The following is a 25,206-nucleotide window of genomic DNA, read 5'->3' on the forward strand; positions in this document are numbered from 1 at the left end:
GATCTCTTTTGAGAGTATAACACCAAGGGACGGCGGGGCAATAGAACATATAGCAACAATCTTTAAGAAAAGTGGCTTTGACTGTGAGATTTTAGAATTTGGTGATAAAGTTAAAAATCTTTATGCGAAATATATAAACGGAGTACCAAATTTGTGCTTTGCTGGGCATGTTGATGTTGTACCACCGGGTCAGTTAAAAGATTGGGCATTTGGTCCATTTAATCCAGAAGTTAGAGATGGAATGCTATATGGAAGAGGAGCAGCTGATATGAAAAGCGGAATAGCTGCATTTATTGCTGCTATGGCAAATTTAATTGCAGAAAAGTTTCAATTTAATGGTTCGATAAGTGCATTGATTACCAGTGCTGAAGAAAGCACGGAAGAATATGGAACAAAGGCAGTTTTGGAATGGATGAAAAGTAAGCAAAAAAAAATAGATTTTTGTGTAGTTGCCGAACCAACCAGTAGTGAGAAATTAGGTGATACCATAAAAATAGGCAGAAGAGGTTCTGTAACATTTGAATTAATTTGCCATGGAAAACAAGGACACGTTGCCTACCCAGACCTAGCAGATAATCCAATATATAAGGTAATATCGATATTGAGTAAGGTAAAAAATACTACTTTTGATCATGGTAATAAATATTTTCAGCCTTCACATTACGAAGTTACTACTATCGATGTTGGAAATAATACTAGCAATCTAATACCTAGTTCAGCAACTACACGTTTTAACATTCGATATAACGATACACAAACACCTGACGGCTTATATAAGCTGATTGATGAAATATGCTCCAGTGTAACTAACGATTATAAACTTTCTATGCATAGCAGCAGGGACGTTTTCCTCTCTACTCCTGATAGAAATACTGATATTATGCTTGATGCGATAAATAAAGTTACCAGTATTGATGCTGTGCTGAGCACAAGTGGTGGCACATCTGACGCTGCGTTTATCAAAGATGTTTGTCCAGTGATTGAATTTGGTATAATCAACAAAACCGCACATCAGATAAACGAATGCGTATTAGTAAATGATATACACAAATTAACAGCTATATATAAGGAATTTATAGAAAATTATTTCAATCCCACTAATAAAATATTGAATCAGATCAACGTAGTTAGTAATATACCTAGTGGTCCATTGTTAGCTTAGATGTAATCAGATCTCTTGCATAACTGTTATTTGAGTAACAACTGGTATCATTCCAGCGTGTGACGTTAGAATCCAAAAACTATGAGAGCTACAAAAACCACTTGACAAGCTTCGCCAGCCCCCTTATCATGAAAATGAAGCTATTTATTTATCTTCTCTGTACAGATTAAATGACAAAAAAACTCAACGTATCTGGCGTCTCATGTTTAATTTTTTGCACTATGTGCACTCTATGTCTTTATCAAATTTCTAGGTTTTTACCTACACAAGCTGAAATACGCTTATAAAGCATTTAAAACATCAAAAAACGCCAACTTAAAAAATGGATAGTGAATAATTAGCTACCCTAGGGTATAGTGAATAACTAGCTACTCTAGGGTTTCTTTTGCCTTTTTTTCTGTTTAGTAAATTTCTTAACGCTTGTAATTCAGATTAGTTGCGGCTTCAAAGCAGCTGAGTCGCGGTTATTAAGCGTTTAGAATAAAAAAACGCCATACTTGAAAGTATAATGTAAGTAATTAGCCAACTACGGGGGCTTCTTTTGCCTTTTTTTTGTTTGGTAAATTTCTTAATATTTGTAGCTGGAGACTCTCATCTTTAGCGAGCTTCAAGGTAATTGGTTGCTATTTGCGAAAATATTCGCATAATTTAAGTAACATTACTTAATAAAAATTAACTATGGAGCTTAATAAGATTGCAGCATCGATTTTACTTTCTGGGCTAATCATTATGATAGTCAGCAACGTAGTTGATATGCTGTATAGTCCAGAGGAATATAAGATTGAACACCAAACGATAGTAACTGCTGGTAACAATGAGTTCCAGCAAAAAATCGAGCAAGTGGCGCTCGATATTAGAGCGCTCATGCAGAATGCTAGTTTTGAGAAAGGTAAATCAGCAGCAAAAAAATGCATAGCCTGCCATAGTTTTGAGAAAGGTGGAATGAATAAAGTAGGACCAAACTTATGGAACGTAGTTGGAAACAAAAAGGCCCATCTTGGCAACTCATTCAATTACTCAAAAGCAGTGCTTGAAAAAGAAGGAAAATGGGGATATGAGGAGCTATTTGCCTTTTTAAAGAACCCAAAAGCCTATATAAAAGGTACACGTATGGCATTTGTAGGTATTTCCAATCCACAAGAAATTGCAGATCTAGTCAGCTATTTGCGTTCGATGAGCGATAGTCCGGTTGCTTTGCCAAAGTAGTATGGGTTACTGTAAATTGTTTGATGGAAATAATGGTCATATAGCATATCAAAAGCTACAAGGAAAGAAAGCTTCTATAGTTTTTTTTGGTGGATTTGCATCCAATATGGATGGAACGAAAGCAACTGCTATTTACAAATTTTGCCAAGAAAATGACGTAGCACTTGTGTTATTTGATTATTTTGGTCACGGTAATTCAAGTGGTGATTTTATTGATTACACGATAAGTGATTGGCAAGAAAATTGTGCTAAAGTGATAAGTGAATTAACTAGCGATAAACAAATAATTATAGGTTCAAGTATGGGAGGATGGCTGATGCTGCTCATTGCCCTTAAATTTCCAGAAAAAATTGCAGCATTAATCGGCATATCGTCTGCTCCTGATTTTACTGAAGATTTGATATTCAAGCAATTGTCAGGCAAGCAAAAAGAAGAACTAGGTTCTAAAGGTGTAATAGATTTTACTTCAGAGCATTGTACATACGAAATAACTAAAAATTTGATCGAAGATGGCAGAAAGAACCTTCTTTTAAACAGAGAAGCAATAGATATAAACTGTCCTGTGCGCTTACTGCATAGCATTAATGATAAAGATGTTCCTTATCAAACTTCATTGAATTTAGCTGAAAAAATTAAGTCAACCGATGTTGAAGTATACTTGATGAAATCAGCAGAGCACAACATGTCTGACAATCACTCACTGAAAGTTTTATTTAAGACCATTAGAGAATTTTTGCCAGCAAAAACATATAGGTAACCGTTCACAGATTTCCACTTAATTCTTCAATCTCACTAATAGAAAGGCCTGTAAACTTGACAATAGTGTTGACATCAACATTATTAGCCAGCATTGCTTTTGCGACTTCAATTTTCCCTTCAATTTTCCCTTCAATTTTCCCTTCAATTTTCCCTTCAATTTTTCCTTTCTCTATACCTTTTTGTATACCTTTCTCTTCAGCAAGATCAAGTCTGTATTCAAGAATGGCTTCTTCTTTTCGTAGATCCATTATTCTTTCTTCGTAAGCTACTAAATCTTTTTCGTTCCAACGAAACTTGTCTAATTCATCATATGCTAACTTTATTATTGGCGCTTTTTCTGCTATCTCTTTTAAGTCCTCTTCTGTTGTTTCTTCTGCGTATTTAAAAAAGAAACACCACCTTTCTACTATACTTTCTAACTGCTCTACTTTATTTTTTGCGAATTTAGGCAACTCAATAAAGACAAACTGAAAATCTTTTAAGTAATGGCCGTTAGTTTTTATATCACGTATATTGTGAGTAGAAATATAATCAACTTCTTCAGGAAGTAAGTTACAATTTGATATAGCAATAAAGAAGACTTTCTTTAAATCAATGTAGTTGCCAGATTTATCTAATTGTCTTGAATAGGCTTTAGCGGCATATAATTGAGCGCGTTTTTCGAAGCCCTTGTCTCTAGCGAGCTGCATTTCTGCTATATATCTATTTCCGTGAGAATCCTTGCAGAGAACATCAACAATACTTTGTTTATCAGAGGCAACTTCGGGATCCATAATAGTGCTAAGAAACTCAACTTCTTGTATTGCATTTATCTCAGTAAACCCTAAAATATCGTTCAAAAAGTGGATCAGGATATTCTTATTTTTTTCCGTTCCAAAGATTTTTTTGAAACACAAATCATTGCGAGGATCGAGAAATTTTGAAAGAGCCATGGCAAAAATGCTTGAAAATATTAATAACTATACACTATTATTAACAATTATTCAACCATATTTTTGAAGATAGCTAGTTTCTGTATTTATTTTAAATTGAAGAAAGCTCAAATGAAAGATCGTGCTTTGCTAAAAATCACAGAATGCAGTCTGGTTACTATATAATTTTTTGATTTTCACTTTTTTTTTAACCGGAATCTATGAGATACTGCGAATAAATCGCGGTATGACGTGTTGCTTGGGTCAGCTATAGGACCTGTACCAGCACCATGACCTTACCCAGAAAAAATGGAGAGAAAGGAGTTTTTTTGTGGTAATCCAATTAACAGCTTGCTCATTATAGTCTTGCAACTTTGATTTAATATACAATCCAAGTGTCATTTGAACACTCCCGAACTTATCACTTTATGCCACTGGTCTTCATCTAAAATTTCTACACCTAATTCCACTGCCTTTTTATATTTGGATCCTGGTTTTTCTCCTGCAATTAGGTAGTCAGTTTTAGCAGAAAGATGTGAGCTGACCTTTGCTCCTAGAGTTTTGGCTCTTACTTTTGCCTCTCCTCTACTCATAGCAAGTAGCTTACCAGTAAACACTATAATTTTATTATTTAAAACAGAGTCACTAGAGTTGGAGCTCACAGGAAGAATTTGAAGACAAGCAGTAAGATCATTTAACATTTTGATGTTATGTTCCTTAGAAAAAAATGATTCCAAAGATTCAGCCCCTTTTTTTCCTATGCCGTCTATACCGACTAGCTCAGTATTATCTGATGACAGTTCAATCATCGAATTATACCAATTATCATAAGAAACATAATAATCTGCAAGCAATTCTGCTGCAACTTGGCCAATAAATCTAATACCTAAAGAAAATATAAACCTATCTAGAGTTATTACCCTTCTGCTTTGTATAGAATTTAACAAATTAGCTATAGATTTCTCGCCCCAGCCAGACTGTCCTTCCAGATTAAATTCATCCAATTTTTCTTCTAAAGTAAAAATATCATGGATTTGTTTTATCAGATCAAGGTCGTAAAAAAACTCTATCTGCTTATCACCAAGGCCAACAATGTCAAATGCATCTTTCGATACAAAATGCTTTAGTTTTTCTATTATTTGAGCTTTACAGGCAAATTCCTCAGGACATCTTACTGCCGCTTCTCCCTCAACCTGACGTACTTTACTACCACATTCAGGGCATACTCCAGGAAACACAAATTCAGGTGTATTTGGAAGACGAGAATCCCTGTTCACTTCAATGATCTGGGGAATTACATCTCCTGCCCTTTTAATTGTTACAATATCTCCCTCTCTTATGTCTTTACGTTTTATCTCATCTTGGTTATGCAGACTTGCTCTACTAACTAGCACCCCACCAATATTGACTGGCACTAAATCTGCAACTGGAGTTAAAACCCCTGTTCTGCCCACCTGTATAAATATCTTATTTAACTTTGTTTTTGCATAAACCGCAGAGAACTTGTATGCAAGTGCTGAGCGCGGTGCTTTGTGAGTATTCCCTAGACGATTTTGTAGTACCAAATCATTTACTTTATAGACTATTCCATCAATATCATAATCCAAGTTATAGCGACAATTATAGATCTCGTTATAGAACTTCAGCATTCCATCCAAACTACTCGTTAAGGACTGATGCTCATTTACGCAAAAACCAAGTGCCTCAAGCTTATTTAGTATTTCACTTTGACTTTTCTCTGCTCCACCAATTAAAGAATAAGCAAAATATCTAAGTGGTCTACTTGCTGTAATGTTTGCATCCAATTGCTTTAGAGAACCAGCAGCTGCATTTCGAGGATTGGCAAATTCATCGTTTTCATTTAACTTTAAAAAGTCGCTGTTACCGATGTATATTTCACCTCTTACTTCTAGTCTTCCTTGCACACCTTGCAAAAACTTAGGAAAGCCTTTTATTGTTGCAACATTGTGAGTGACATCTTCCCCTACAAAACCATCACCTCGAGTTGCAGCTTTAACAAATCTTCCATCCTCATAAATTGCAGAAAACGACAACCCATCAATTTTTGGTTCACATAATATCTCTATTTTGTCCTCAATTAAAAACCTCTTTATTTTAGACAAAAATTTCTCTACACCTTGTTCATCATAAGCATTTTCAAGAGAAAGCATAGGTTCTTGATGTTCCACCTTAGAAAACCTCTCATCAGGTGGAGCACCAACACTATCTTGTGTTGCATAAATTTCTGGCTCTATTTCAGCTAACTTTTTCTTCAGTTCATCATATTCAGCATCACTTATTTCTGGCTTATTCTTTTGGTGATACAAAACATTATGATAATTTATTTGATCTTGCAGTTTTTCTCTCATCTTTTCTAAGTTAGTCATGATACCAATATAATGCTACATTAGCCTTTGTCGTCAAGTTGTGAATTTTCTTGAATTTATCATATGGTCTTAATCCATTAAATATCAAAGGTGCCACAATGCTATAGCCATACTTATTTTTCTCTTGCTCAATTGTATTAGCAGATCTCACTTGCTTTAGCCGTACATTTATATAAAATTAAAATAAATTAGAGTAAATAAGTTATTATTTTACAATATTGCCGTTTAAATGCTAACAAGATTCGCTCCAAGCCCAACTGGCTATCTCCATGTAGGAAACGTACGGGCTGCTTTGGTTTGTTGGATGTACACACGTAATCAAAATGGAAAATTTTTACTCCGTTTTGATGATACTGACCTTCAGCGTTCAGATGTCAAATATATAAATAATATCATAGAAGACCTAAAATGGATTGGTATCGATTGGGATGCAAGTTTTAAGCAATCAGAGCGCTTTGAGCGCTATAACGAGGTGTTCTTGCGGTTAATAAAAGAAGGGCATATTTATGCATGCTATGAAACAAGAGAAGAGTTAGAAATTAAACGAAAGTTGCAATTAAAACAAGGACTTCCTCCTGTTTATGACAGAAGTGCATTGCTTCTAACTGAGCAAGAGAAAATCCATTATGAGCAAGAAGGACGAAAGCCACATTTTAGATTTAAGTTGGATAGAAATGAAGTTATTAAATGGAATGATGAAATTAAAGGTGAAATAAATATTGCAACCAGTAGCGTCAGTGACCCTGTGGTAAAAAGAGAAGATGGGATTTACACATACATGCTACCTTCTGTTATTGATGACGTTGACTTTAATGTAACCCATGTTGTACGTGGGGAAGATCATATAACTAATACAGCAGTGCAAATCCAAATGATTAAAGCATTAAAAGCGAAAATTCCTATATTTGCTCACCTTTCTCTACTACATTTTGATGATGGCAAGATATCGAAACGGAAAGGCGGGCTGGATATCAAGTCCATAAGAGAAGATGAAATTGAACCGATGGCACTAGTTAGTTATTTAGTGAAGCTCGGAACATCCAATCCAATTGAAGCTTGCGCCTGTATGCAATCTTTGATTGACTCATTTGACATTAAAAAATTTAGCTCAGCATCTGTACAATTCAGCTTGAGTGAAGTATATAAGCTAAATAGCAAAGTGCTGCAACAAATGCCATTTGAAATGGTGCAAGACTGTTTAAGTCAAATTGGAGTGGACTCCTCAGAGTTTTGGTATTTTATAAGGAACAATATAGAAAGGTTTTCTGAGGTGGCCAAGTGGTGGAAAATATGCAAATCCGATATAGAGCCTGTGATTCTTGATAAGGAGCTTATAAAAATTGCGTTCAATGCATTGCCTCAAGGCGATTGTAACGAAAACACATTATCAGAGTGGGTAAAAGCTATTCGACAGACAGTGGATATAAAGGCAAAAGACTTATTTATGCAGTTGCGTTCAGTTTTAACAGGAACAGAAACAGGCCCAGAACTTGCTAAATTATTAATTTTTATCGGCAAAGAAAATATCATTGCAAGGTTAAAAGAAAAGTGAAAACCAAAGAATTATAGCTAATGCAAGTCAGTACGTCATACCGCCGCGGTATCTCTATAGCTAACCCAAGAAAGGTTTTCCTACGTCATACCGCGATTCATTCCATAACTGTACGAACATTGTGATTTTGACCCATCAGGAGGGTGTCATCCCAGTAGCCCCTTCGGTGTCATTCCAGTGCTTGACACTGGAATCCAGGAATTTTATTAAGTTGGTGAGCATAAAAATAGCTGTTTTACGTTAAAATACAACGTTTTGATGATTATGAAAAGGCTGGATCCCAGTGTCTGGGCACTGGGATGACACCCCACTGGTGGCCCAAACTACAACGTTCGTACAGTTGTGTAACAAGCAGCGGGATGACGGTTGTCGGTAAACCTAAGTTACTTTAGCTATATATAAAAGGTTTAAGTGGTTGTATTGATGTATCTTTGTATTAGAAAACACCCAATAAGCAGAGTTGTAAGTGGAATAAACCACAAAATGTAAGTGCTAGGTGGGGTAGTTATAATTGAATTGCCGTAAGAATTTTTTAACTCTGAGATTATCTCTTCATCTGTGTATCCATCATTGATTTTTTTACGAATTGCTTTTCGCATATCATACGCGATCTGAGATCCAGATTCAGACAATGATTCGCCAGAACATATTGGACACCTTATTATTTCAAATAAACTGGTTGCTCGTTTTTCCATGCTTTTATCTCTGAGTTTATTATCCAGAGTAAAAGCATTTACGCCTGAGTGGAATATCAATATGAAAAGTAAACTAACTACTGCTCTCATCCTTGGTTAATTGGGTTATTTTACTGAGCTGGTTCATAAAATCAGTGGTGGATAACTTTCCAATAAAGCTTGACCCTACATCATCATCGTACTTTATTGAAAATTGAATGCCATCATCAGTTGTTTTTTCTGATAAGGAAGACATTAATTTTCCAAACGCATCTGAAGTTTTTGAGTCACCAATCATAAACGAGATTAATTCTTTATAATTTGATATAGCCACGTTGATTTTGTCTTTAAATGAAGACGTAACCAAATTATAATTTTGCACTCCACCATCTGCAGCAAGAGAAAAATTATTACTTTGAATTAAAAATTTCTCTATGTTGAAATTAACTCTGGAAGCTGAGATGTGGTTTACAAATTCGTAATCAAATTTAGTGTCGATACTAAGGTAACTTTCAGGACTTGCAGTATTTTTATACCGATAAGTATAAAAATCAAATCCTAGTTTAGTATTTCCATTCAGTTCTTTATCGAGGTGAAATTGAATGTAATTGCTTTTATCATTCACTTCAGTTATAACACTTTGCTGATTTTCTGAAACATCACATTTTAATCCATAATCTTCGTAACGAAGTGTATCTATATAGTCTATCACGCTGTTGAATCGCAATGAAGATGGTAAATCATTTAGTCTAACAACAAAGTGGCTGCTATCGTTTGTGTGGCATTTTATATTCTTTTTCTCATCACCATGAACAACAATGTTGACTTCATTGCTTGGTATGTAGATATATACTGATTTATCAAACAATCTATTTTTTATCAATAAAGCATCAGATGAGATGGTTAATTGCTCGTTGGAAAATTTTGGGTTTGTCACACGGAAAATTAGGTTAGAAGGAAATCCACTAAAATCATGTGAAATATCAAACTTTTCGTCGTTAATGTATAGTATTGTTTCAGCTAAAAGATTTTTTACCTTACATGCAGAAAAATACCAAAAACCACTATACGCTACAGGAATAAACAAAAGTAAAGAGATGATAATATAGATAAAAATCTTACGCATAGCTAATTATTCCCCTGTTTATCCAATGATATATTTCTTGTACCCCTTGGTATGGTTACACACAAACCGTCGATATCTTTTGTGATTTTTATTTGGCACCCAAGTCTTGATGTCTCTGTTAAGCCGAATGCTAGATCTAGCATATCGTTTTCCTCATCAGATATGGGATTATGCGTTTCTACAGCATCATAAAATTCTGGATCAACAATCACGTGGCATGTAGAACAAGCAAGAGAGCCTTCACATGCACCTTCAAGCAGATCTGGATCACTTCTGTGGGCTAAATTAAGCAGAGTTTCTCCCTCTGCAGCTTCATAGCTTTTCTTACTCCCATCAGGTAAAACAAAAGTAACAGATGGCATATTATTCCTATTAAAATCCTTACTAATTTCTCTATATCCTACAGGTAATAACTAATATTTGCAAACTCTTTGCAATTCCAGTGCCTATTTCTTGTTATCCAAGTACCCCTTTCTTGTCATCCGAGTAGCCCTTCTCTTGTCATCCCAGTGCTCCTTTCTCGTCATCCGAGTAGCCCCTTTTTTGTCATCCCAGTAGCCCCCTTTCTTGTCATCCGAGTAGCCCTCTTCTTGTCATCCCAGTGCGTGACACTGGGATCTAGGTTTTTTAGACTGCATAGGATGACACCTTTCTGCCCAGTTCATGTTGCTATAAATATTAAGAAATTTACCAAACAAAAAAAAGGCAAAAGAAGCCCCGTGGTGCGAGTTTTGACCCTATATTACTGTAAGTGGCGCTGTAATAATGTGCTAACGCTTAAAATAAGCGCGATTTGGCTGAATGTAGAAAAAATAAAAAAGACATGCAGCCGCTATAATTTTATGTAATCCGCCAATAAATACCCTGAGTTTTTTACTGAATTTTGTCATTGAGCCTGCAGGTCAAAAACAAGTTTTGAGTCATAAATACCCTTATTATCATAATAAGGGGGCTGGCGAGGCTTGTCAAGTAGTTTTTCGTTTAAAGAGCAAATAGCAAATGCAAAAATGATGTATAAAAAATGTAATTTTATTCATCCCAAGGAATACAATTGGCATGAGATAAGAATATTAGTTTTAAGCCCTGGAGTGCCAACAGAGCCACATTGGATAGTAAAACTTGCAAGGAGATTTGATTGCAAAATAAAATCAGACATCGAGCTATTTCTTGAAGCTAAAACTACAAACCAGAAGGTAATAGGCATCACAGGAACAAATGGTAAATCAACCACTACATCACTAATAGGGCACATATTAAAATCTGCAGGGAAAAAAGTAGCTATTGGCGGAAATTTAGGTGTTCCTGTTTTGGATCTAGAAAGAGATGCAGAAATTTATGTAATTGAATTTTCCTCTTTTCAATTGGAGTTGATGAATGAAATTAACGTGGACATTTCAGTGCTGCTCAATATTACACCAGATCACATAGATAGGCATGGAAGTATGGAGAACTACATAGCAACTAAATTAAAACTGATAAACGGTAGTGAGGTTGCCGTAATAGGATGTGACAATGAGATTGCTGCTGACATATTCAACAAATTCACTGGAAACAAAATTCCAATTTCAGTAACATATTCCCCGATGTCATTCCAGCGCGTGACCAGAAAAGAAAAACCATTGCCAACTACTCAGATGACAGAGGGTGGTGCAAGAGATCTAATATCATTGGCAGATAACAATTTGCTTGATTATAGTGAACAGATTACTGGTATAGATCGAAATTATCTGGATCCCAGTGTCAAGCACTGGGATGACAAAAGGGGCACTGGGATTCAGAAGATCTCGTTAAAACTAGAGAATCATAGCTTATCAGTAAGCGACGTGAAAATAAACCTAATATCCAATGCAGAAAACGTAGCAGCCGCATATGCCGTATGTAAGCTACTTGGAGTAGATAGCAACACTATTATCAATGGAATCAAGTCCTTTTCAGGACTGAGGCATAGGAATGAACTGCTTGGCAAAATAAGAAATGTGTTTTTCGTGAACGATAGCAAAGCAACTAATGCAAAGTCGAGCGAAAAGGCGATCTTATCTTATGAAAACATAAATTGGATCGTTGGTGGAAGAAGCAAAAAAGGTGGAATAGAATCATTAAGCAAGCATTTCACGAGGATTAGAAAAGCTTTTCTTATTGGGGAATCAACCGAAGCCTTTGCAAACACTATGGAGAATAAAGTAGATTATGTTAGATGTTGCAATCTAGAAGATGCATTCAGATTGGCTTTTGAAGAGGCCTTAAATAGCGCAGAAGAAGTAACTATATTACTTTCTCCCGCGTGTGCTTCTTTTGATCAATGGAAAAATTTCGAGGAACGTGGTGAAGCATTTTGTAGAATGTTTGAAAATCTCAGGTACAATCACACATGCTGTTTAGTATAATGTTGCGTGGAACAAGATGAAATAAAGTTAATAATAGATAAGCTAATTAGGGTTATTCCATTTGAAGGGATAAGCGATGAAACCCTATTAAAAATTTGCACAGACCTTAATCTAGCTAATAGCTTTTGCAAATTTCAGAATGGAATATATAGCGCTTTGGAGCACATAGCAGAGGACTTAAATAGCTCAATGGAAGCTGAACTAAGAAATTCCAATTTAGAAGATATGAAAGTGCGAGAGCGGGTAAAGTTAGCTATTCAAATACGCCTTTCAAACTACGCTAAGCTACCGAATTATAGAGAACTTTTAAAAAATGTTTTATTATTCTCTGTATCACCAGAAAATACATATTTTTCCAGTAAACTTTTATACAGAACTATTAGCGCGATTTGGTATGGCATTCATGATCAATCAACAGATTTTAACTACTATACAAAAAGAGCAATATTAGCTGGAGTATACTTAAGTACGATACTTTTTTTTATCAATGATTATTCAGAAGATTTTGCGGATACTTTATCGTTTCTTGATAACCGTATCAACAATGTCATGACATTTCAAAAATTCAAAACTCGCTTAAAAGGAATCATAGGAAATTTCTTATAAGCTTTTCATCATACTGGTTATTCATATTTATATTCTCTTGGTTTTTTTGATCTTTATGTTAAAATAGCTTAATATTTATTAACAATAAAATGAAAGTTATTTATTACACCAATGGTAATATCAAGCCAGAAGAAAATACAAAACACGTGGTAAACTTTTTTGGAGTACTTGGGTGTATTAAGGTTAATGCACTTGGTAAAGGTGCACCTAATGGGCAAGAAAGTAAGTTAGTTAAGCATTATTTTGACTATCCCTATTTTTCTAGAATTGTTAATCCAGAATCCTTTCAAAAAGAATTAAATGCTGAAGAAAAAAAATTCAATAGGAGAATAGTATCACTATGGTTATGTTTTGCTATATCGTCCACTGCTTCTATTGTGTCGTTATACTTGGCATACCAGAATCAAAAATCAAAAAAGGTACTTACAGGGTTAGCTTTTGCATCAGTAGTTCTATCAATTTTGGCTACCATATGTTTTATCGTATTTTGCCTATGGATGCTTTTTGACTTTGTTAAGGAAAGGTTCGTTGTACATAGAATCAAAAGCCTTTTGGAAAATGAAGTCAGCCCTGAGTGGATAAAGCGTTACAAAAAAGAACTTGTAGGTGACGATAAGAAAGTGGATGCAGAAGCTCACGATCAAGAGTTAGGAGAAAATAAAGATATAGAAGATATTGTAGAGTTCTTCTTGGAAAGAAAGAAAATTGTAGCGCTATATGAATTTCTAACAAACGGTGAAAAATTGGTTCAAGATGGAATGGCAATGGTAAACATGTTACTTGTAAAAGGTGTGCGTCCAAACGATATAATTTTGGATACTAACTCTCTTGGAGGAGGAATTGCAGCAGAAGTTTTAAAAAGGTTTGAAAAGCAAGGGATTTATTTAACGCTAATTCATAGTAATTCTTATAGCTCGCTTAAGGATGCAACTAATAACTTTCCTCATGGGGTAGGGAATTCTTTCATGAGACGGCTTCCTGCAAAATTCTTGAATTTTTGGTTTAGTCGTTGCGGATTGGAATTTAATTCACGAGAGATTATAGAGAATACAAAATGTCCTGTATTGATTGTTGGTAGAAAAGGTGATACTGTAATTCCACAGGAAGCACAACTCGTTGGTAAACTTCCAGATTCATCCACATCTGAACGGTTTAGATGGAATATAGTACTTGAACACGATCCTCGAAACACGGAGTGTAAGAACAAAAATATTCATGCTGATCACAAAGAACATTTAGTTTATCGTGAAGATAACGGTAGTATAAAAAAGTATGAAGAAAAAGAAAATAAATTTATTGAAGAAGCATGTGAATATTTAATAGGCTCTGAATTTAATAAAGATTTTGATCTAGAGAAGTACAGAAAAAGTGGTTTCTTTGGAAAATTGACGGAAATAGAACTGAAACCCATCAATGAAAGGTATATGCAAGTTTAAGTTAATAGAGAAAGAAAAATTATTCTTGCTATACCGTAGGTACGTTCCAAGATTATACTGAAGTTTTTATTGCACTCAAAACCTTCATTTTTTCTAATCTCTAGAATTATCAATGCATCATTACTTAACCAGCCTGAGTGAGCTAATCCATCTAAAGTTGATTCAACCAGATTGCTATTGTAAGGTGGGTCTATAAAAACTACATCGCACTTTGAAATAGGTTGTGGCAATTTGTTAGCACTGCAACAAATTAGCGTGATATTGTTCGTAATTCCAAAATCTTCTGCTGTTTTTTTAGGCAGTTGTAAATTGTAATAATCTGAATCCACCATGAATGCATGCTTAGCGCCGCGAGAAAGCGCTTCAAATGAAAAAGAGCCACTTCCGCAGAATAAATCAAGTACATTCAAGTTATAAATAGGTTTTCTTGAGGAAAGTATACTAAATATTGCTTCTCGGACAACACTCATAGTTGGCCGTGCAGCTAAATGCTTACCTGTAGTTATTTTTCTTCCGCGATATTTGCCTGCAATGATGCGTAGCATACTAAATAAGCTCCAAAATAACTAATTATTTAATACTATATGATTAATGTCAATATGGCTTTGGCAGTTTAATAGAGAGAAGCTATCGAGTCGCTTGTAAGAAAAACACAAACACAAAACTCATCCGTTATTTTTTTCTGATTTGCCTACTGCATTAATTGCTTGACCAATCTCATCTTGTAACCCACCATAATCATTTCTTTCATCATGATTTATCCCTTCAATTCTGCTTTCTAACTCCAGCTTAATTATAGTATTAATTTTATCTATATTATCAAGAAAACCTCTACATTCTTCTTCACTATACTCTTTACCAGATGCCTTTTTTTCGATAAATAGACTTTTAAATTCTGCGAGATTAAAATTCTGATCGGTATTTAGTACAACATTTCTTTCTATGAAGCTAAGGTCTGATAGCAATAAACTAACCCCCAATAGATCTTCACTTTTAATGTTTGCAAGATTATCAAGATTATCTAAAACATTAAACACCTTAAGCCTTTCTTGCGCAATTTCTTGGTCTTCCTTATCAAATTCAGACAATAAACCATGATTATCTACAAATTTCTCACTCAAAGCTTTATTCAATTTAGCAAAATTGACATCCTTGTCGAGTGATGTGTTATCCCGCAACAAGTCTACCCTTGCTCTACGCGCATTTAAAATGTCGTCGTAGTCATTTAACTTTATGTTACCATTTCTGTCTTGCTGAAGACCATAATAATTTAGTCCTTTAAAGTTATGATTCTTCGTCATTATCACCTCTGTTATCAGTTCTTTCATTATTCTCACGTTCTGTATCTTCTCCAAAAAGTGATGAGAGGCCATGAACTTCGTTTTCTCGATTTCTTTCTTCTTCTTTTCTTGCAGCTCTTTCAGCACGTTTTTCTCTAGCTTCTAGAGTATTAATATATTCTTCTGGACTTTTTGGTTCCGTGCCTAAATTTCGTGCTACTTTATTTAATTGATCAGGCTTATCTTCTTCTGTTGGCTGATCAGGCTTGTCTTTTTCTGGTTCTCTCTTACGTCCGATAGTGTAATCATGAAGCTTCTCTAAGAACTCTTTCCTATGTGCTTTTGCTCTATAGAGTAGATTATGCTGGTAACCATCTTTTTCTCCTGTAGCAGGGTTAATTCCTATAGAGTCAAGACCATGCTCCCAAGTAAATTTCATAGCATCTTCTATTGTATAGCCCAAATGTGACCCTACATATCCTTTATAATAATCTAAATATTTACCAATCCTTCTATGTGTAATATCTTCTTTATCAACTCCAAATGCCCTGTAAATTTTTTCCTCAAGCTTGTCAACATCATTTTCAGGCGATGTTGCAAACTTCGTTGCTTCAATAGTAGCACCTACAAATTTACGTGGCACATCAATAGCGTATTTTAGCACTCCTCCAACTCTTGTTACCCTGCCCAGTAAATTAACTGCACCTCCGGCTAATCTATCCGGTAAATGAGTAGCCCAACTGCCTAAAGACTCTAGTTTTCCACCAGCAAAATTTTGCCACTGCCGTTTGAATCCTTCCATTATGCCAACCAAAGGCGATGCTTCATACATTCTAGATATATTGTAAACACTGAATCCACCACCAGCTATACTTGAGCCCATTTGTTGTACGAACGTGCGTAAGGAGAACATTAAAAATGAAAGCAAGAATAACACAAAGATTTCCCCTGCATTGATTAAATAACCTCTCTGTATGTCTTGCACCCTTTGGTAATCGCTATTATTTTGATAATCTTTATTTAAGTCAGAGAAACTTTCCAATTTACAGCTTTTATCACTTTCAATCACCTTTTCCACTAAAGACCTTATTTCACTTTTTAAATTTGATCGAATGATACCTTTTTTATAATCATTTATCATCTTTCGATAATTGTTGCATTCGGTTCCATCTTGTGTAGATTGACAGTAGTGCTTTGTTATTTCACTATCCATACTACCCATCTTTTTGTCTATATTGTTGATTAACAATAGGATATCAGCCTTTTCTGACGCATGGGATAAACTATTTGTTAAACGCACTAAATCTTTCGCACTACATCTATTATCTACTACCATATCACTCTCTGCTATATAATGGTCTGCTGGATTATTTGTAGTGCCAGGAATTGGATTAAAGAAAGGGTAATCTATATAACGAAAACCTTTTTCAATGTAATCCGGTGGAAGAGGGATATATCCAGCGCCTCCAGTAAACTTTATTGTACCACCTTCTCTGCTTATCTTTTCTATGCCTTCTATGCTTTTATCTATGTTAAGTGGAGAAGCTTCTCCGATAGTGTAAGGTACAAAAATTTGCCCTGGAGTCCAACCAAAATACTGCTTATCAAAGCCACAAGAATCACCAAGGCATAATAACCTTACCTCAAGCCATTTATTATAGCATACAGTAAAACCTAATTGTCTATAAAAGGTGTTCATTATCATTGCAGCAAGTAATGACAGCAGGGTAAATATCATAATTGACTGCAAACAGAAACTAATACAAAACTTTATCCAACCCTCAAATAGACTTTTCAATGGTGAAAATAAAATAGAGATCAGGAACAATGGCATGATAGCTATAAGAAAAGCTATACCCATAAAACCAGAGAGAAATATTATGTAAGCATATAAGCACAGCAAGAAATATAAAACTATCCCTATGAAAATTGCTGGTATCATAAGTAAGCTTGCCCACATTTGGTAATGTAAAAACGCTGCAAACTTTTTCCAAACAGAATAAGCAAAAAACTTATTGAACATGTCCTCCATGAATCTAAACAACTTAGCTTCATCTCCTTGAGCAATACTTCCGGTGTTCATGTTGGGAGCAAAATTAGTAATTATACTTATCAGTTGTTCAAGACCTTTAACGAATAAAACAAGAAAATGATCATAGAAAAATCTAAAGCTTCCAGGAGATATAAGCACTATTACTAGAGTGATTTTCATCATTCTGATGAGCATATCATGCTTAGTTTCTCTTATCATACCAAAAAGGTAAAGGAGCGATGAAACCACTATAAATAGAACAAGCAAGGAAAGAACGAAATTATGAAAACTTGTACTCTTTTCAGCTATATTCTGAAACATAGCCTGTGCGGCTGCAGGGTCGTTACTGTCGAAATGCTCTTTGCAATTTTTATTGATCAACAATACACACTTTAGGTAGTGATAAACGTAATCAAAAAACCCAAAACTACTTGGCTGCTGCACTCCACCCAAAAACTCAAAAGAGTAGCCGCCTACATTATCTAGATAATATCTATCTAATATTTTTACATATATTTTCCATCCCTTTTTTAACTCCAACGCATCACAATTTTCATCCTTTAATTTTTTCTCGCCTTTTTTCAAAGTAAAAAGTCCATCGTCGTCCTCTGCTGTAGAGTTATAACCTAGATGTACAGTAGGAGATGAAGGATTGCGCATAGATTTCAAATCTTTGTTAGGACTATCGTCATCAGGCCTTTGAAATAAAAGATAAGCACCATGACCATTGGTAAACCAGCATGGAGCACCACGTGATACTGTATTTGCGCTATCATCTTCATTAATGCACTTGCACTTTATAGTGCAACTTGTATCAGACTTACTTGAAAATTTTTGTATGCTAGATTTGTAATCATTACAAACTAAGTGAAAGTCAGGTAGACTATTATCACCTGACTTGCCTTCAAATTTAGTTGCATATTTTAACTGCTCCAAGCTTTGTAAGGTATAACTGCCTTTTTTAGATTCCTTCTTGTTATTATTACTCCAAGATGTCCATGCACCATTAACTCGCACTATTAAGCTATCTCCATTGGTTTCTAATCCAGTATCTTCCCACTTCACCACTTGGTTATGGTGAAAACCATAATTAATTTCTCCAGTTTCAGGATCAATAACTTCTCTATCTTCTGGAATAAACGCATCGTGTTCGTTTGTAAAATGAGCGCTTACTGCAATAGGTTTAGGACCAAAATAGTCAGCAGATATGCACCTTGGAAAAGGCGTATCATTCTTACTACAACCTGTGATCAGCATATAAGCTGCAAGAAGTAATACCCTAAACCAACATTTGCCTAAGCGTGATTGCATATCTAAACTTTTTCCAAATATAGAAATAAATTTCTAAAACTTTACTTAAAATATCTTTTTAATTAGTTACTCCATAACATCATTCATATCTTACTTCTCTCCATTTCCTTCCTTGTTTTTAGCTTTATCACTAGGATCACTTCTTATTGTTTCATCAGGATTTTTTTGCTGACCTGATTGTTTTGGTGCTTCAGGTTTAGAGCTCCCCCTCTCCTTTTTATCAGGACCTTCTTGCTTACCTGATTGTTCTGGTATTTCAGATTTAGGGCTCATGGAATTATCCTTCACGTCAACTTCCGTCCGATCTTTACCCACTTGTTGCCTAATGTTCTGTATCATACCTTGGGTCTTATTATCAAGGCCAACAGCCGACAGTATAGATTGTGATGCGCTTGTGGCAACTTGACCAACACTGCCAGCAACTCCCCAACCAGAGCTGAATAGTGCTTGTGCCATAGCTTCCGATATGGAAACAAAAGATTCCATTGCACTAGCAATAATTAAGTACATAAATGCTTGGATCAGATCTATGGGCAACGCTGCAAAGTGCCCACCAGCCCTTTCCCCGGTACTGAGTGCAACATCAACATTAGTGCCAGGACTGTATCCAAGAGGCAGTATTGATTTCATCAAGCACAGATCATACGATAAGAAATTTACGCTAATTAAACATTGATAGCATGCAGAAAAATTTGTGAGATTGTATAGAACTGAATACATCAACTGATTTAAAAGAGATAAAGATGAAAATAAAATAACTGGTTGTACTGCAACGTGAGCCAGCGTTTTTATCCAGTTATCAAACAAGGGTTTAGTCTGTTGAAATAAAATAAACACGATAAACAAAGGTGTTAATGACAGTAAAAACGCTACTAGAACAGTAGATATTACATATTTAAACGTAGCGCTAATAATGCATTTTAAGAACATAAAAGTAGCGTAGAGTATTGCCAAAAATGCAATAAAGCCAAAAGGACCAGAGAGCATCAACGATAGAAACTTTAACCAAGTTTCTGTTGTGAATAATACTCCTGCTGTCAAGTCTAAGAATGCAAATTTTCTCCCCCCTTCCCCTATATAGCCAGAAAAGCTATCAACTAAATAAGTGCTACCATCTATAAAAAGTCTGGATAAAGTCGTACCAAAAAGTTCCCAGCTTCTATCGCTAAAGGCAAAAGCTATAAATGCTATCTTGAACATTCTTACAATGAAATCAAATTTACTTAGCTGTATTGTTCCAAGCATATAGCCAACGACAGTAAATATAACGTATAGAGTAAGCAAAGCTCTTACTCCTTGAAGAAGACCTCTTGCATATCCTTTGTATGAATCTTTAACGCTGTCCCCAATTACTTCTTCTTTTATAAATTTAAATACCCCGTTTACATTCGATGAAATAAAATCATTAATTTTTCTTTTGACAAATAAAGTTACTGTGTACTTATTATTTTCATAATATTTGCCATTTTTGTCCGTAATGTCATCTCTCTTTACGTTGCTTACATCGATACCAAAATATATCTTCTTAGATTCTTCGTTCTGAAAGTGTTTTCCGCTTATTACATCTAATATGGTGTACTCATCTTTTCCGTCTACTCTTTCTCTCACTCCTACCACTTTGAAATCATTAGTTCCCACACCATGCAAATCTTTAGGTGGCTCATCACCCAAATACACATACAGTTTTTCGCCATTGATATATTCACACGATCTAGTCACTTTAACATGGTACCCGCCCCTATTAGCTTCATAGTAACCATAATCTGCTATAGCAAGCATCACACTACTACCAGGTGTTACACTCTCTATTGGATAGTCATGATTTAACCTCAGAGAAAAATTTCCAAATTCATCTTTAATTTGTGAACACACATTATCCTCTTTTGCACCCTTTTCCTCTGGAAGACATTGAATACCTTTAGCAGTACCTTGATTATCAAGATCACCAATTTTTGCAACAAGAGCCTCAGCCCAGGAAATATCTTCTTCAGTGTTTGATGTAAAATCAACGTTAACCTGCCCTTTATTTTTTTTCATCTCATCAAGTCTATCTTCAACCTCTTTAAGATGAGAATACATGTCACATTTATTGTCTTTATCATATCTTTTATACCTTATAGAAGAGACGCAATTTTTCTCTTCAGGAAAAGTAGCATTCCATATACCTTCTTTGTTGTAACATATTCTCTGATGGTAACAGTTGAGCTCATAAGAACCATATCTTTTTAATTCTTCAGAATTACACTTTGTCTTCTGACCTCCACTTTTACTTTGTTTCACATCACATAACTCATTCAACCCTATTTTAGCGCGGCGTAAATCGAGCAGTGAGCCATTCATCCATAGTTTGTTGTCTTTAATATGATATTGATTGAAATGCACCTTATTATCATATGGGGTATACCCATTGCCAACTAGCACTTTGCTTTTCTTTGCTTTTGTTTTATCAAGAGGTAAAAATTGTATTTTATTTTTTGTACCATCTTTACCATCACAAAAAAACTCTCCCCCCTGATGTACTTCACTCACTGTAGCTTTCTTATATACAGTTTCCTTACGGTCATTTTCTACAGCTTTATAACAATTGTCATCAAAGCTGATTCCCTTTCCTCCCGGATTATCATAATCAATTGTCATCTCTCTTGGAACTAAGCTGAAACTTAACCTGTCACCAGGATTTACTTTAATCTCAGTGTCCACATAACGTCTATTGCTGCCAAATCCTTTACCGCCGCACAATTCGTTTTCACTTACGCCTTTTTCATCAACGCCATAATTATTAGGCACATCGTTAATATTTGCAGCTTTACTATAATTTGGTTCTGAGCCATCAGCACAAAAGCTAGCTGGCACAAGTACTTTCCTTGGATTTTTGCCTTCTTTAAGAGGGCAAAAATTTACTGATCCATCGAGGGTGAATTTGATTTCCTTACCCTTACTAATTACCTGACCAGAATCAACCCAATGGATCTTATCGGCTTTATGAACTGGAACATCCACATTAACGCTGGTGTTTCTGCTCTGTAACCCAGGCTCAACACAATCCATAGTACAACCAGTGATTGCAAGACACAGTATCAATAATAGTGATCTTTTACTTATCATTATGAGCCCCCTGGTATCTTAGGCCCTTGAGGTCCTTGAGCCCTTTGCGGTATTTGAGGTCTTGATGCACCTGACTGTTGAGAAGAACCCCCTCCTCCATGTCTTCTTTGAACGCTTTCTTTATCTAACCCTACTGTTCCCATTAAGCTTTGTTGATATTCTTTTCCAGGTTCGTTTTGCACATAAACACCAAACAATGAGTCAGATATTGCCGAAGAAGCTTTAACTAAAGCTTTCATAGCGTGTCCCAAAATAACAAAAGCCATCATAGCGGTAATATTGGGTGTATATTTGGAAGCATAACCATAAAAAATACAAGGGTTAAAAATCTTTAGATTAATATTAAGTATACATGTAGTGCAGACCTCAAAATTAAACACTGAATACACAATATAATCCATAACCTGACTTATCAGTGATATAAAAATTAAAAGCACTACTGGATGAATTGCAAATCTTGCTAAATTTTTAACCCAGTTGTGAAACATCTGCCTAGTATACGCAAATAAAAGACAAATAATAAAAATAGGCGCTAAAGAAAGCAATAATGCAACTATTGCTATAGATGTAATAAAAGAAAATAAGGCGTTGAAAATAGATAAGCTCACTGTGATTAACCCCCAAATCACCAAGCAAAAAGATACAATGCCCAAAGGGCCAGAAAATATAAGAGATACTATTAACAATACTGAATGCGATGACAAGAACCTATTGAGCGGCAAATCAAGGAATTCAAAAACATTTGATGTCGTACCTCTAAAATTTGCTATTTCTATTAGTTGTTTTGGAGTGTTAATAAGCATAGAGAATGCATTATTATAAAAAAAGTTCCAGCTATTATCCTGCAATAGCTGGACGATGACTCCTATCTTTACGCATACAATTAAAAACTCATATATAGAAATATGAGTTAAACCAAAAAAGTAGTAAAGGGTATATAAGGTTATGTATAATACTAACAGCGATATTATCGTGGATCTAATGGTATTTGTTCTGCTACATCCACATTAACGCTGGTGTTTCTGCTCTGCAACCCAGGTTCGACACAATCCATGTTACAACCAGTGATTGCGAAACATAATATAAATAATAACGATCTTTTACTTATCATTATGAGCCCCCTGGTATCTTAGGCCCTTGAGGTCCTTGAGCCCTTTGCGGTATTTGAGGTCTTGATGCACCTGACTGTTGAGAAGAACCCCCTCCTCCATGTCTTCTTTGAACGCTTTCTTTATCTAACCCTACTGTTCCCATTAAGCTTTGTTGATATTCTTTTCCAGGTTCGTTTTGCACATAAACACCAAACAATGAGTCAGATATTGCCGAAGAAGCTTTAACTAAAGCTTTCATAGCGTGTCCCAAAATAACAAAAGCCATCATAGCGGTAATATTAGGTGTATATTTGGAAGCATAACCATAAAAAATACAAGGGTTAAAAATCTTTAGATTAATATTAAGTATACATGTAGTGCAGACCTCAAAATTAAACACTGAATACACAATATAATCCATAACCTGACTTATCAGTGATATAAAAATTAAAAGCACTACTGGATGAATTGCAAATCTTGCTAAATTTTTAACCCAGTTGTGAAACATCTGCCTAGTATACGCAAATAAAAGACAAATAATAAAAATAGGCGCTAAAGAAAGCAATAATGCAACTATTGCTATAGATGTAATAAAAGAAAATAAGGCGTTGAAAATAGATAAGCTCACTGTGATTAACCCCCAAATCACCAAGCAAAAAGATACAATGCCCAAAGGGCCAGAAAATATAAGAGATACTATTAACAATACTGAATGCGATGACAAGAACCTATTGAGCGGCAAATCAAGGAATTCAAAAACATTTGATGTCGTACCTCTAAAATTTGCTATTTCTATTAGTTGTTTTGGAGTGTTAATAAGCATAGAGAATGCATTATTATAAAAAAAGTTCCAGCTATTATCCTGCAATAGCTGGACGATGACTCCTATCTTTACGCATACAATTAAAAACTCATATATAGAAATATGAGTTAAACCAAAAAAGTAGTAAAGGGTATATAAGGTTATGTATAATACTAACAGCGATATTATCGTGGATCTAATGGTATTTGTTCTGCTTGATTTTATAAAACTTTCGTAAAGAGACTTTACAGGACTAGTATTAGTGTCAATTAGGTTGGAATCTTTGTAGCTGGAACCAAAAAATGCAGTTTTCACTTTCTCATCAAAAAAATTATATATTGCACTAAAAGTTCTTGTAGGTGGCTCTTTAGTTGTTAGGTTAATGCTAAACTGACCTTCATTTTTATAATCGCAGCCATGGTCTCTTATTCCATAATATATGGTGCCTGTTTTGTCTTTTAACTTTTCTTTTAAGCTTTCCATGTATTGAACGTCATGAACTTTGCTAATATCCACAGGTATATCTCCCTGGGTTTCATCAGGGTTATGCTCAGGTCAGCACAAAAGCTAGCTGGCACAAGTACTTTCCTTGGATTTTTGCCTTCTTTAAGAGGGCAAAAATTTACTGATCCATCGAGGGTGAATTTGATTTCCTTACCCTTACTAATTACCTGACCAGAATCAACCCAATGGATCTTATCGGCTTTATGAACTGGAACATCCACATTAACGCTGGTGTTTCTGCTCTGCAACCCAGGTTCGACACAATCCATGTTACAACCAGTGATTGCGAAACATAATATAAATAATAACGATCTTTTACTTATCATTATGAGCCCCCTGGTATCTTAGGCCCTTGAGGTCCTTGAGCCCTTTGCGGTATTTGAGGTCTTGATGCACCTGACTGTTGAGAAGAACCCCCTCCTCCATGTCTTCTTTGAACGCTTTCTTTATCTAACCCTACTGTTCCCATTAAGCTTTGTTGATATTCTTTTCCAGGTTCGTTTTGCACATAAACACCAAACAATGAGTCAGATATTGCCGAAGAAGCTTTAACTAAAGCTTTCATAGCGTGTCCCAAAATAACAAAAGCCATCATAGCGGTAATATTGGGTGTATATTTGGAAGCATAACCATAAAAAATACAAGGGTTAAAAATCTTTAGATTAATATTAAGTATACATGTAGTGCAGACCTCAAAATTAAACACTGAATACACAATATAATCCATAACCTGACTTATCAGTGATATAAAAATTAAAAGCACTACTGGATGAATTGCAAATCTTGCTAAATTTTTAACCCAGTTGTGAAACATCTGCCTAGTATACGCAAATAAAAGACAAATAATAAAAATAGGCGCTAAAGAAAGCAATAATGCA

The 25,206-nt window shown here is 35.1% G+C and overlaps 3 protein-coding genes and 1 pseudogene across 3 annotated transcripts; 3 read left to right on the forward strand and 1 right to left on the reverse strand.

Moving 5' to 3' along the window:
- The first annotated feature begins 1,891 nt into the window (after window positions 1–1,891).
- Window positions 1,892–2,368, forward strand: LOC115243246 (annotated as a pseudogene).
- A 1-nt stretch (window position 2,369) lies between these two features.
- Window positions 2,370–3,125, forward strand: LOC115243247 (mycophenolic acid acyl-glucuronide esterase, mitochondrial-like). Its single transcript, XM_029820066.1, has one exon. It carries the CDS (start codon window positions 2,370–2,372, stop codon window positions 3,123–3,125), a length of 756 nt encoding a protein of 251 aa, XP_029675926.1.
- A 4-nt stretch (window positions 3,126–3,129) lies between these two features.
- LOC115243248 lies at window positions 3,130–3,900 on the reverse strand. The gene has a single exon (XM_029820067.1). It carries the CDS (start codon window positions 3,898–3,900, stop codon window positions 3,130–3,132), a length of 771 nt encoding a protein of 256 aa, XP_029675927.1.
- A 6,884-nt stretch (window positions 3,901–10,784) lies between these two features.
- On the forward strand, window positions 10,785–14,537 carry LOC115243249 (UDP-N-acetylmuramoylalanine--D-glutamate ligase-like). The gene is made up of 9 exons (XM_029820068.1): window positions 10,785–11,375; window positions 11,577–12,155; window positions 12,300–12,409; window positions 13,033–13,186; window positions 13,286–13,629; window positions 13,846–14,024; window positions 14,121–14,187; window positions 14,336–14,387; window positions 14,502–14,537. The coding sequence occupies exons 1-9, from the start codon at window positions 10,785–10,787 to the stop codon at window positions 14,535–14,537; spliced, it is 2,112 nt and encodes a 703-aa protein (XP_029675928.1).
- The last annotated feature ends 10,669 nt before the right edge of the window (window positions 14,538–25,206 follow it).

This window comes from Formica exsecta, unplaced genomic scaffold (assembly GCF_003651465.1).
Source record: "Formica exsecta isolate Colony F162 unplaced genomic scaffold, ASM365146v1 scaffold707, whole genome shotgun sequence".
NCBI lineage: Eukaryota > Metazoa > Arthropoda > Insecta > Hymenoptera > Formicidae > Formica > Formica exsecta.